Source organism: Aquarana catesbeiana, linkage group LG09 (genome assembly GCF_042186555.1).
Source record: "Aquarana catesbeiana isolate 2022-GZ linkage group LG09, ASM4218655v1, whole genome shotgun sequence".
NCBI lineage: Eukaryota > Metazoa > Chordata > Amphibia > Anura > Ranidae > Aquarana > Aquarana catesbeiana.
Window position 1 is genome coordinate 274567975 of NC_133332.1, and position 13112 is coordinate 274581086.

The 13112-nt window shown below is 40.7% G+C and overlaps 1 protein-coding gene across 3 annotated transcripts in view; it reads right to left on the reverse strand.

Moving 5' to 3' along the window:
- L1CAM (L1 cell adhesion molecule) overlaps positions 1–13112 on the reverse strand; it is a 1396060-nt gene that overhangs the window by 591221 nt on the left and 791727 nt on the right. For all 3 annotated transcript variants that reach the window (XM_073600356.1, XM_073600355.1, XM_073600354.1), the window contains 2 exons: positions 4228–4371; positions 3748–3859 (listed from right to left, as the gene is read on the reverse strand). In XM_073600356.1, coding sequence (XP_073456457.1) covers positions 3748–3859; positions 4228–4371 — 256 coding nt within the window. The remainder of the gene's footprint in view (positions 1–3747; positions 3860–4227; positions 4372–13112) is intronic.

Here is a 13112-nt window from a genome sequence, read left to right on the forward strand (position 1 = left end):
CTAGTGGAAACAGAGCCTAAATGACAATGGTCCCAAAATAGTATCAAAAGTGTCCAATGTGTCCGCCATAATGTCAGTCACAATAAAAATCGCAGATCGCCGCCATTACTAATAACAAAAAAATATATAATAAAAATTCCATAAATATATCCCCTATTTTGTAGACGTGATAACTTTTGCGCAAACCAATCAATATATGCTTATTTTGATTTTTTTTTTTTTTTTTTTACCAAAAATACATATCAGCCTAAACTGAGAAAGAATTTTTTTTTTATATATTTTTTGGGGATATTTATTCTAGCAAAAAGTTAAAAATATAGCTTTTTTTTCAAAATTGTCGCTCTTTTTTTGTTTATAAAAATAATAAAAATAAATAAAATAAAAATAAAAACCACAGAGGTTATCAAATACCAAAAGAAAGCTCTATTTGTAGGAAAAAAAGAACGTTAATTTTGTTTGGGTGCAACGTTGCAGGACCGCGCAACTGTCAGTTAAAGCGACGCAGTGCCGTACCGCAAAAAGTGCTCTGGTCAGGAAGGGGGTAAATCCTTTCCGGGCTGAAGTGGTTAATACTACACTCAGGTCGGCACCTCCCCTCCCTGTTTTTTCCTTACATGTCTTGCAGAGTTCTGGACACACTCTGAAGGATGGCTGCCTTCGTTTTTAACCCTTAATACCCCTTTCTTTACCAACCACCCAACCTATAGATACATCACCATCCAGCTATTACAGCCACAGAGTATACCCCTAAGGATTACTCCATTTGGAGTGCCAGATAAACACTGCCTATACTCCTGTACGTGTACGCAGCTGTTGCTTCATTTTGCCCAAATAAAGCTTTTGACAAGGACATTTCAAGATGTATAAGACTTTTTCTGTGCCACAGTTAATGAACTTTTTAAGCTGGTAGATTCTTTCACCTTCCATGTCAGTAAATGTATCTGTACGCTCAACATGGTGACAAATGTGGCAATGACCACATGGAAACATACCGAGTCATTTCCGTCATCCAAGCCGAGTCTTGGATGGAGTGCGTGTAAACTTAGAATGTACCAGACGATCTTTGAGGTTCCTAGCTCTCCTGGAGACCAATAGAGATTTTGGGCCCACAATATTAGAGAAGTCAGTAGACCTTGTCAAAATGGACCAATGTTTGGTCAGAACTGACCGAACTTCCTCCTATTGGACCCCATAGCAAGTAATGATGCGTACAGAGGAAGATTGGGATATTCTAATTTGGGAATTGGACTCTTGTATCTGTTTGGGGACAAGCAGGTCCCTACATTCAATTGAGGAGGCTCGCCTGCGTGCATATTTAATAAGTTTGTGGGCGTAGCCTCGTTTCCTGAATCTTTTATATAGTCCGTTCGACTCACATTGATATGTAGTTTCACTTAACCAGTGCCTTCGGATTTGTACGAATAAGTTGCCTGTGTCCTCTAATGTATGATTAAGAAAATTATTTATGGGAAGAATTCACATTCACATTTAATATACTTGACTTTTTCTGCCACACTGTGCTCTCCTCTCCCCATAATTGACAGTTGTGTCATGCTGAGAAGTGTCCAAACACAGCTCCCAATATTTTTATAGTCTTTGGCACAAGGCTGACTGTGAGAGACATGGGGACTGCATTACCATTTTTTTCTTGAATTTTCACAGACCTTATGTTAAGTGGCTGTTTTAACTGTACAATAAACATATATTACAATATGAAATAACTATAGCCTGTTGTAATTAAATGTCAGTTTGGATGTGCAGGCAGGTATAAACCATAACAGCATGCATAAAAGATGCCAACAGCAATTTCCTCACTTTTCTGAAAACCTCAAATCTCAGTACACCTCAGTACAGTGGAAGATTTAAACAAGATGTCCATTGTGGGACAGATAATTTACATATTACAAAGGCTTTTCATATACATAACATCCTAAAGAATATATCATCACTTATATTGATACAACAGATAAATAGCTGAAGAAGGAACTTTACTCAGAACATTTTTGTTCTTGAAGTTTAGGTATGCATATTTTTGCATAGTTACATTGGTCCAACTTGGACCAATGTAAGAATGCATGTGCCATACCTGTGGGATCCCTGAGGAATCCTTCACTACAGTGAAGACTGTTAGCTTCAGGGTTCCATGCCGGGTGGCCGGCCCTCTGCTTTGTGAGCGCCAATCATGGAACACTTTGCATTCTCTCAATGAATGCAAAGTGTTCTTTGATTGGACAAAGTAGGGAGGCAGGGCAGTGACATTATCTCCACCTTGTCCAATCAGAATTTTTCATTAATTTAGCAAAGCGTTCTCTGAATGGCACCACAGAGCAAGTAAGTGAACTTCTGTGTTCACTAAGCAGCAGGGCGGTGGCTTGGCATGGGACCCATAAACTAGTGACAATCACTGCAGTAGCGGTGACTACTGCAGTGATTTCCCACTTCCACGGAAATCTGACATGTAAGGCACATGTGTACTTACATTGGTCCATGCTGGACCAATTTAACTATGCAAAAATATGCATAGCTAACCAACTTTAAACTGGATGTAAACCCCATTCATGAAGTCTGACCTGAGCACATATATCTGTAGTGTTTACTTATCTTTCTCCAAAGCCCTAAGTCCCATGTCTTTCTGCTGCTTCATTGCTGTTATCAGCATGGTAATTTCTGACAAGTTCTCCGACATGAGAGATAAAAGCAGCTGGAAATTTGTGTTGATTAGCAGAGAGCTGATCTATTGACAGCACAGCTCTGCACCTTTCTTCTCTTCCTTCCTCTGCCTTCCTTCCTCTTCCTTATGGAGGGAGGGGGGTGTTGTGCGCCTTTCCTCCAATCAGCTGCCATGTAGTGTATGCCAAGACTGCCAAGAAATTCTAACGCAATGTTCACTTTCTAAAGAATAGGAGAAAGCTGAAGACAGCAGATATACATGTAAAGCTTATGTAGGGAGATTTGTTTAATCTCCGTGCATCATTTGAGGCTGTTCACTTCACTGGGTATATATAGGAGAGGGTTTACATCCACTTTAACTTTCTGTCAGGTTTTTTTTTTTTTTTTTGCTGTTTGTGTCCCTATAAGATTTTCCTTTCACTTCTTGTGCACAATGGTGGTCAAAAATAAAACATACATGAATAAAAACACCTTTTTGACAGAAAGTGTTATAACTATCAGATTTTGTGTGCTGCTTTCCCTATGAAGGAGACTACTCTCACTTCCTGTCTCAGAGACAGTAGTCACCTGCATAGGGAATCAAAGCTGATCTAATGTTACTAAGTAAAAATTGTCATACAAAACCTCTGCTTTCATTTTATGTTTTTTTTTTCATCCCAGCTGTTTAAAAGGATAACTAAACATTTAATAACCATTAACCTTACTGCTATCCCTCATTATCTCTATACTAAGCATATATCCTTAAATCTCAGATCAGCCATCCATTGTAGAATCCAAGTCTGGTTGGTGCTGAGGCACATCTTTGACTTTTCTTCATAGCCTGCACGTAGATGATATTTCCTTTAAATAAGACTCAGCCACCTAGGCTCCTGGAAAATAAGACTCAGCCACCTAGGCTCAACAGTAGACAACATTTAGGCTGAGGCTACTACTGGCTCACTTGTGGATGTGAGCTATGTAAAATGGAATATGCTCAGTGTGGAAAAGGTTAAGGGGCTATTAGTTTCAGGTTTTTATTTTTTTAATAAGTGCAGCTATCTATTAAGTATTACATCTGATTATAAGAGACTTTCTTACCAGTGGGTGATGGGAACTGGAGATCCAAAAAATTTACAATGCAAGAAGACTTCTGTGTTCTCTACTGCACTGTATGTCATTCTGTCTGGTGTCAGGATTTCTGGAGCCAGCTCTTTATTGGAAAAAAAACAAAAAAAAAACAAACAAACAACAATATAAGACCCACATTCTTTTTATTACACTTTTTGAGGGAAAGTATAGGTTAGACCACCATAGACTGATATAGTTAAGGTATAGGTGGAAGATTGTGGGAAGAATAACCCAGTGGTCTTGCATACTGTCTTTCAAATCTATTCTAAAAGCTAGCTCATAATATCAGGGTTTTGAATGCTGCATAATCCAAACAAGGAGTGGCATTGATATATGTGTAGGTGAGATTGATCAGGAATAATAGGTAGATTGATAAGCTCAATAGATTTGTAATAACCAATACATTCAGTGCCAGTAGTAGTAGCATATAAGGTGAATAGATGGACTTACCTACAACATAGACATAGGCATTTTCAAGGATGCGCCCATGTTTGTTGCGTGCTTCACACTGAACAACTGCTGTGTCAGTAGTCTTCAAGTTTTGCAGGATCAAACTCCCACCCTCTATTTTCACATTTGGACCCGATTCTGAGACTGTCACATGGGAAGAGGTTACATAAATGACAATAAGTAATATTTTTTTTATATAGGGGTTAAAACAATTTGGCATAGAGAAAGATGTAGGTAAAGATTTCTGATGTAAATATATATAAACACGAACAGACAGCAGGTCATGCAAGCATTGCAGCTGAAATGCATATGTAAGCTGCTATTGCTGACCTCTTCCTCTAGTTGACAGGCTATTTCTAGCTTTTAGTCACTTAGAACAACCATGATGCCTGTGAAGTCTGAATTCATGAACTTTGCATTACAGAAACCTGAAACCAAAACAATCTACATGAAAGCCAGTCTGCTAGCATTTTTGAGAATGAGTGGTCAGTAAAGGTGACCAAAAAAGAAAAGGTGTTTCTCTCACCATAGGTTCCCTTTAAGACCTTGAGGTTAAAGGAAACAAGAGTGCAACACCAATGATTTTAGGGTCCAAATACAGTGTGTGTATATATGTAATATATATATATATATATATATATATATATAGATATATATATATATATCTATATAGATATATATATATATATCTATATATATATCTATATATATATACACACACACACACACACTACATCCCTCACATTTTTGTAAATATTTTATCATATTTTTTTATGTGACAACACTGAAGAAATGACACTTTGCTACAATATAAAGTAGTGAGTGTACAGCTTGTATAACAGTGTAAATTTGCTGTCCCCTCAAAATAACTCAACACACAGCCATTACAGAGCTGGTGAATGTTAGAGACCTTGCGCTCCTCCACCTTCCGTTTGAGGATGCCCCACAGATGCTCAATAGGGTTTAGGTCTGGAGACATGCTTGGCCAGTCCATCACCTTTACCCTCAGCTTTTATAGCAAGGCAGTGGTCGTCTCGGAAGTGTGTTTGAGGTCGTTATGTTGGAATACTGCCCCGCAGCCCAGTCTCCGAAGGGAGGGGATCATGCTCTGCTTCAGTATGTCGCAGTACATGTTGGCATTCATGGTTCCCTCAATGAACTGTAGCTCCCCAGTGCCAGCAGCACTCATGCAGCCCCAGACCATGACACTCCCACAACCATGCTTAACTGTAGGCAAGACACACTTGTCTTTGTACTCTTCACCTGGTTGCCGCTACACACCCTTGACACCATCTGAACCAAGTAAGTTTATCTTGGTCTCATCATACCACAGGACATGGTTCCATTAATCCATGTCCTTATTCTTCTTGTCTTCAGCAAACTGTTTGCAGGCTTTCTTGTGCATCATCTTTAGAAGAGGCTTCCTTCTAGGACGACAGCCATGCAGACCAATTTGATGCAGTGTGCGGCGTATGGTCTGAGCACTGACAGGCTGACCCCCCACCCCTTCAACCTCTGCAGCAATGAATGTTGGCAGCACTCATACGTCTATTTCACAAAGACAAAACACAAGTAGAGAGGCGCCTCTGAGTGTAGTATTTTAGAAATAACGCTTTTAATAATAGATGTAGATCAACTCACATTTTGTAGGAATAAACAGGCATGCTATTAATAATACAGTGACGCATCCCCGAGTCCTAAGCAGTGTGGATTCCTTGCTGACAACTGTGAGATCTTCCGGCAGATGGAGGACGCCGGCTCCGGAAAGAGTCCTCAGAGCGAGGCGTGGAACGCACAGGACAGCTTGCTGCGGACGGATGACGTCATCAAAGCTGGATGCGTTTCGAGAGCGTGCGCACTTGGCGATATAAGCAAGTCGCGCTCCTTTGTCAACCAGGTTACTATATCATTACTTCCCTTTTTTTTTTTTTTTTTTTTTTTAGCAGATTTGTATCAGAATTTGTATCTGAATGTGTATGATGTCTGACTTGTTTTGCGCTTATACTTGTTATATATATATATATTTATATAAGACAACCTCTGGATATGACGCTGAGCACTAGAGCTGAACGATTCTGGCCAAAATGAGAATCACAATTTTTTTGCTTAGGGTAAAAAGATCCCGATTCTCTCACAATTCTCACAACATAAAATCTACAAAAAAAATTTGCAAACTTTACTGGTTATTTATTTATTTATTTATTTATTTTTAATAAGAGTTATTTATAAGAGTTTTTAAAGGAACCCTATTTTTTGGACCAGAAAACACAGAAATATGATGGTAAATATTAAAAAAAACAATAAAAAAATAGTTTAAAATGTTGTAATTACGGTACTTTAGATAATTCATAGAGCATATATACTCCTTGATGCAATGCAATACACCACTAGCATTGCTGTTAGCAAAATTTTCAATGGAATTTGACAGATATGTTCTGATTTCAACAAGATGACCCTACCATTAATCTTGACCCCCTACTTGATCAAACATTATTTATTTTTAATTTGAAGTATTCCATTTTGCCCTTGTCAAGTTTATGTTAATATTCCATTAACTCAAGTTTTTTAGGTAGCTTAGACAATGATTCACAGGAATGTCTGCACTTCTTGGCAACCAACCCTTCATCCAATTTCTTATCTAATAAGTGACTACAACTAGTCTGACCATCAGCATACAAATTTTTTTTTTTTTTTTTTTCACAAAGCATTTGTCTAGTCAGCCCCAACCCCCCACTATGTTTCCATGTCGACCACCTCATCCTTCATGAAACTTAAAACTTTTGTCCACAAGCCACCCCCCTTCCACCAACCTTAGATTGTACACACCTTGCCTTGTGTGAGTAGCAGAATTTCAAGATCTTCAAGGAGGAGGACACATGCCAAAATGACTTCTGATGTTACCCAGAACCAATTGATAGGAGTCATGTCCAAATATGGGACAAATCCCATCAATTATATTCTGACCGCATTGCTAAGCACAGAACCTGGGAAACAGTGGCCAAAAGAACTGACTACCGACTTGGAAGAGCTTACTACATCTGAGCAAGAAAGTAGAGGTAAGTTCAATATATATTTGGGCTTACTTTTTGGGATGTGGATTTTTATTAAAAAATGTAAAATGTATTATCTATCATTGCACAGTGACCTATTTTCAAAAAAGATGGAAATCTTTGGCTGACCATGTGAAGAGGGACATAAGGAAGGACAGCGAGTGCCAGCGTAGTGGGCACCATCCACTGATAAATCAACTCTCTTTTTTGAGGGACAGTATACTTTCCAGAGCGTAAGTAAACATAAATATATTTATCTATTTATATTATTTAACATGTTTTTTTTTTTTTTTTTTTTTAATGCAAAATTTTTAAATTTCGTTTCAAATATTTTAATTGGTAATTAAACTGTTCCATACATTTCAGTACAAAGTATAGTGTAAATACTAAACAGTGCATATCGCAGTCAACAGTATAAAATTGGTGTGATGGAGGATAGGGAGTTTCACAAAAGATGGATACTCAGTCAGATAACATGTTGGTATACTTTAATTGAAACTATGAACAGTAAAAGGGGAACAGGGCCCCTGAATTAGATATATTGGGGTGCCGGCGTTCCCCCAAGGGGTCAGACGAGAGAGCCGCCGGGACCATCTTATGAGACAGAGTACAGATTTTTATTGGTAATTAACAAGCAACTGTTCCATACATTTCAGTACAAAGTATAGTGTAAATACTAAACAGTGCATATCGCGGTCAACAGTATAACATTGGTGTGATGGAGGATAGGGAGTTTCACAAAAGATGGATACTCAGTCAGATAACATGTTGGTATACTTTAATTGAAACTATGAACAGTAAAAGGGGAACAGGGCCCCTGAATTATATATATATTGGGGTGCCGGCATTCCCCCAAGGGGTCAGACGAGAGAGCCGCTGGGACCATCTTATGAGACAGAGTACACTACCAATAGGTATTAAAGGTAGATAAAAGAAGAGAGAAAAGAGGAGAGAGAGGGATAGCTAAGAGGAGAGGGTCCGAAAGAAGGGAGAAGGATTAGTGTGTGTGTGTGTGTGTGTGTGTGTGTGTGTGTGGGGGGGGGTTGGTCGGAGCACATGGGCACGGGTGCGAGGTCAAAGTCCTAGATTGTCACCAGGACTATCTCAAAGTCTCAAGAGATGTTCGTCAATATCAGTGGGTAGAAAATGCTCAATCCATGGTTGCCAGATTTTGGTGTGCTGGGGGACTTTATCTAGGATTTTCGCTTCTATTTTGCTGTGTATCATTGCTTGGGTGATCCTGTTCTTCATTTCATTTCAGATACCAGCGCATTAACACTTTGTAATTTGCCTCTGAGGCGACAACATTTTGAGATGAGTTTTTTGTGTTGGTCCAAATGGTCATCCAGTCCTCCGCCTCTAGATTAATATTCAAGTCCCTTAACCATCGCTTTGCATAGGTGGGGAGGCTTGAGGGTGGTGCTGTGAGGTGGGCATATAGGCGAGAGATAGCACCTGGGGCATGCGGGTCCGAGTCGCACATAGTTTCATATTCTGTTAGAGTATCCAGCCCAATTTTTTGGGCGGGACCGGAAACGGATGATGGAGTGAGCTGGTGAGGAGAGAATGTGTGTGTGCGCTCCCACCTCACTCCCACAATATGGGTGAGAACCCGCTCCGACCCTGACTGCGCAATAAAGAGCAAGGATCAAGCCGACAGTGCCTATCTGGTGGTGTGTGCTGAGCCTGGTACCTGTTTCCGCGGACCCCCGTGCTTGACTGCTGCCCCCGAACCCCCGTGCTTGGCTGCTGCCTGTGACCTGTGTTAACATCTTGGTGGGAGCGGTGCGGTACGTCGCCCTCTGCCCTCGGAAATCCTCGGAGGACCAGAGAGATCCCGAAAGGAAGTCAGGTGGTGGCGCGCTCTCGCGGGAGCACGGGCGGGAGTGAGAGTGAGTACGAGGAGTGTTTCCTCGACAGCCCCAGGAGTGTCAGCAACGGAAGCTCCGAGAGGAGAATCTGCAATACCAGTCCGAGAAGCGGTGGTGACCGAGCCCCCCCGAAGCTGCGGTGCCCAAACAAGCCATGGAGCCTGGGTGAGTGAGCGGACACTGTATTTGAAACTGAACTGACTTGTTTATTAGACGGTGGAGAGAGAGGGCTATTGAAGGCTGTCTAAAGGTTGTATATACAACCGCTATTTAACAGAGGGGGATCCATAAGTACTGCTTGGATTTTACCTGGGCTGAACAGGGTTGCCAGAGGTGATTTTTTCTTTTGAGGCTGGAGAAAGGTGTCCCTCATTAATGATTTGCTGAAAGCTACTTCTCCAATAAAGAAGAGGAAAGAAAAGGAAAAAGCCCCCCTTATATAAGAAAAAACAGGAAGGAAAGAAAAATTTTTTTTTTTTTTTTCTTTCTTCTCAAATCAAATCTATGCCAATTACCCGTTATATCCATAACCGTTATATTGCCTAGGAAAATAAATAAAGCTAAGAGAGGAAAACGGGGAAGGTATTATGTCCGCAAGGAGGAAAGGAGATGAACACGCCAGCCAGGAGAGTATGGGGGTCCAGTCCTTGCGGTCGGCTAAAGACAAAGGGACATCGTCTACAGTGGCAGGAGCAACAGCGGCGGCAGTTGCAGCAACCGCTAAACTGGAAAAAATGATTAACGTAACCGATCATACTCCAACGAAAGGGGGGCAGCTAGTGCAGAGCAAGATAACAGCAGACAGAAAGAGCCAGGGGGGGCTCAATCGCATTTGTCAGCAGAACTACAGCAAAGAATCCACCAGTTAAAGGAGCAGGAGGAGCAGGGAAAACGATGGAAACAGCTAATACCCAGAGTCAAGTTCCAGAGGGGGAGCCATCCCTGAAAGACATCCTTCTGGCAATTAATGCCTGTAAACAATCCTTGGGTGAAATGTCAGGACAGATGCAAGACATTAAAGAAGAAATAGCCCTAGTACGCCATGATTTAAAAAAAACAGAGGAGAGAGTAACAGAAATAGAAGGGAGAATAAGCCTTATAGAAGATGAGCTATATCCTATGAAACAAAGAGTCAAGACCCAGGAAGAACAGATAAATAGGCTCACGGAAAAAATGGACGAGATGGAAAATAGACTGCGCAGAGACAATGTGAGGGTTGTGGGCCTGCCAGAGAAGAGTGAAGGTGCAGATCCAATAGGCTTTTTTGAAAAGTGGTTGATTGAAACCTACGGAAGAGAGACATTCTCACAGCAGTTCTCTATTGAAAGAGCGCACAGAGTCCCGTTCAGGCCTCCACAACAAGGAAATCCCCCAAGAGCCCTACTGCTGAAATTTTTAAATCATAGGGATAAAATAAACCTCTTACGCAGGGCTAGAGAAAAAGGGAACATATTCTACAATGGAGTGAGAATCTCAATATACCCTGATTTCTCCCCGGGACTGCAAAAGCGTAGAGCGGAATTTTTAAAAATTAAACGTAGCCTCCAAGGGTATGATGTAACATATTCGCTTCTTTATCCTGCCAGACTACGAGTGAATGCACTTGGAGGAAGTCAGTTCTTTGACTCCCCTAAGAAGGCACTGACGTGGTTAGAGGAAAAGAAGGACCAGTTACCATTGAAATAAAAAGGGAGTAGGGCAGAGAGAGAATAGAGCAGGGGAATAAATATATACACGTAAATATAAGACATATATGATAAAATTGGAACCATCATGGGGGGAGGGGAGTGAGGTGGGGAATACACATGGTTGGTTTGAATCAGAAAATAAGTTTGAATGTGAATGGAGGAAGGGTGGGAAGGGTGGAGGGTAAGAGTAAGGAAGACAGGGGTGGGTGTAGAGTTGGTTTTGGAATAAAGGGAGGGTATGGGACGGTCACTAAAAAAGCCTCTAATGGTAACCTAGAATGGAGTGGGGGGGCGGGGGGAGTGTTTTTGGTGGGAAGGGAGGGGGGATGGGTGGGGGGGGGGGGAGAACACAAAACAAGGGAGTATATAACGCATAAGAATGTAAGGAAATGCTTTGTACACTATTTATTATATTTGCTCACAGGACGGCACGCCAGGCACAGCATAGTTAGGATAAGTACAGGTCAAGGAATTGAGATATGAGTTTAAAATATTTGGTTAAAGGTGGAGTTAGAGTAATTTTTTGCTGTTTTATTAATAGTGAGAGGAAGGGTTTGAGCACTAAAACACAAAGGGTAAATACGTTGCACAAATTAATGGGATATAATGTTTTATTGTTCTCTATTGTACTCTTTTGGTAAGACTGGTAAAAATTAAAACCCTGTTTCTAGTAAGGACTATATACAGTAAAAATCAGGTTAACAACATATTCAACAATATGTTGAATATTGGATCATGGAACGTTAACAACATATTCAACAATATGTTGAATATTGGATCATGGAACGTTAGGGGTTTGGGAACCCCTGTTAAAAGAGCAGCGATATTTGATAGTTTGGATACATACAAAGTAAGAATAGCCTGTCTGCAGGAGACGCACCTAACAAAAGACACCAAAGGACATATGAGGAATAGGAGGTATAAGTACCAGTTTCACTCTGTGCATACCTCATACTCGAGAGGGGTAGCGGTACTAATTGATGGGGAGGTGGTATTCTCTTGCAGACAGTGCGTATTAGATGAAGAAGGGCGATATATTTTCATGCATTGTACAATAGAGGGTCAAGAATGGGTATTAGCTAATATATACATTCCCCCCCCTTTAGAATGGAGATATTGTATGACCTCTTGAAATTTATAATGGATAAGCCGGGCCTGCCAGTTATAGTGGTTGGGGACTTGAATGTAGTTATGGATAAAAAAATAGACAGATTTCCTCCAGGGAAACAGTGCCAGGGAGCACAAGAAAACCGGATGTGTCAATATCTACAAGAAGCGGGATTATCCGACATTTGGAGACTACGGAATCCAGGAACATTACAGTACTCATGCTACTCGAGTTCCTACTCTACCTTATCAAGGATAGACATAGTACTGGGTAATGATCTAGCAGGGCAAGTAATACAAAATATAGAGTATCAGCCTAGAGGGGTGTCAGATCATTCTTTAATGACAGTTGAAGTAAACCCAGGAAAAAAAAAAGAAGGTAGAGTATGGAAATTAAACCCGGCCTGGTTGGAAATTATTGAGGAGTCAGAAGGGATGGCATCTGAGCTGGACGAATTCATAAGGTTCAACTCGGGTACTGTCACAAAGGGGGTGATGTGGGATACGTTAAAGGCATACTTGAGGGGTCTTCTGATTCAGAAAGTGTACAAAATCAAAAAAGCTTCACGGGACTGGGAGGATAAGACTAGGAGAGAGTTAATGGAGGCAGAGAAGGAGTATGAGAAAGAACCCTTACCGGATAAACAAAAAGTGTGGGAGAAAAAACAACAAAGTTATAAAGACGCAATACTCAGGAAAGTAGAAAATAAAAGACTGTTCCAGAGACAAATTATATATGGGGAAGGAGAAAAAGTAGGGAAGATGCTGGCCAGTATTGTTAAAAACAATTCCCCCCCCTCCATGGTCTCAGTAATTAGAACTAAGAGAGGTGAAATATCTTCCCAGAGAGATATAATTATAGATACCTTTAAAGAACACTATACGGATTTATATAAATCCCGAGGGATCAGGGAGGGAGAGGAAATGGACTCCTTTTTTAGTAAGATAAGTATACCAGTAATTGAGGAGGCAGATAAAGAGGAGCTAGAGCAACCGATCACACTGGAAGAAATTAAAATGGCAGTAGCAGAAATGGCCAATAATAAATCCCCGGGTCCAGATGGGCTACCAACAGAAATATATAAAAGCTACGGGGAAATACTGCTCCCGGAACTCCTTAAAGTATTTAACTGGGCGAAGGAGAGGGGGAAATTGCCACCATCAATGAC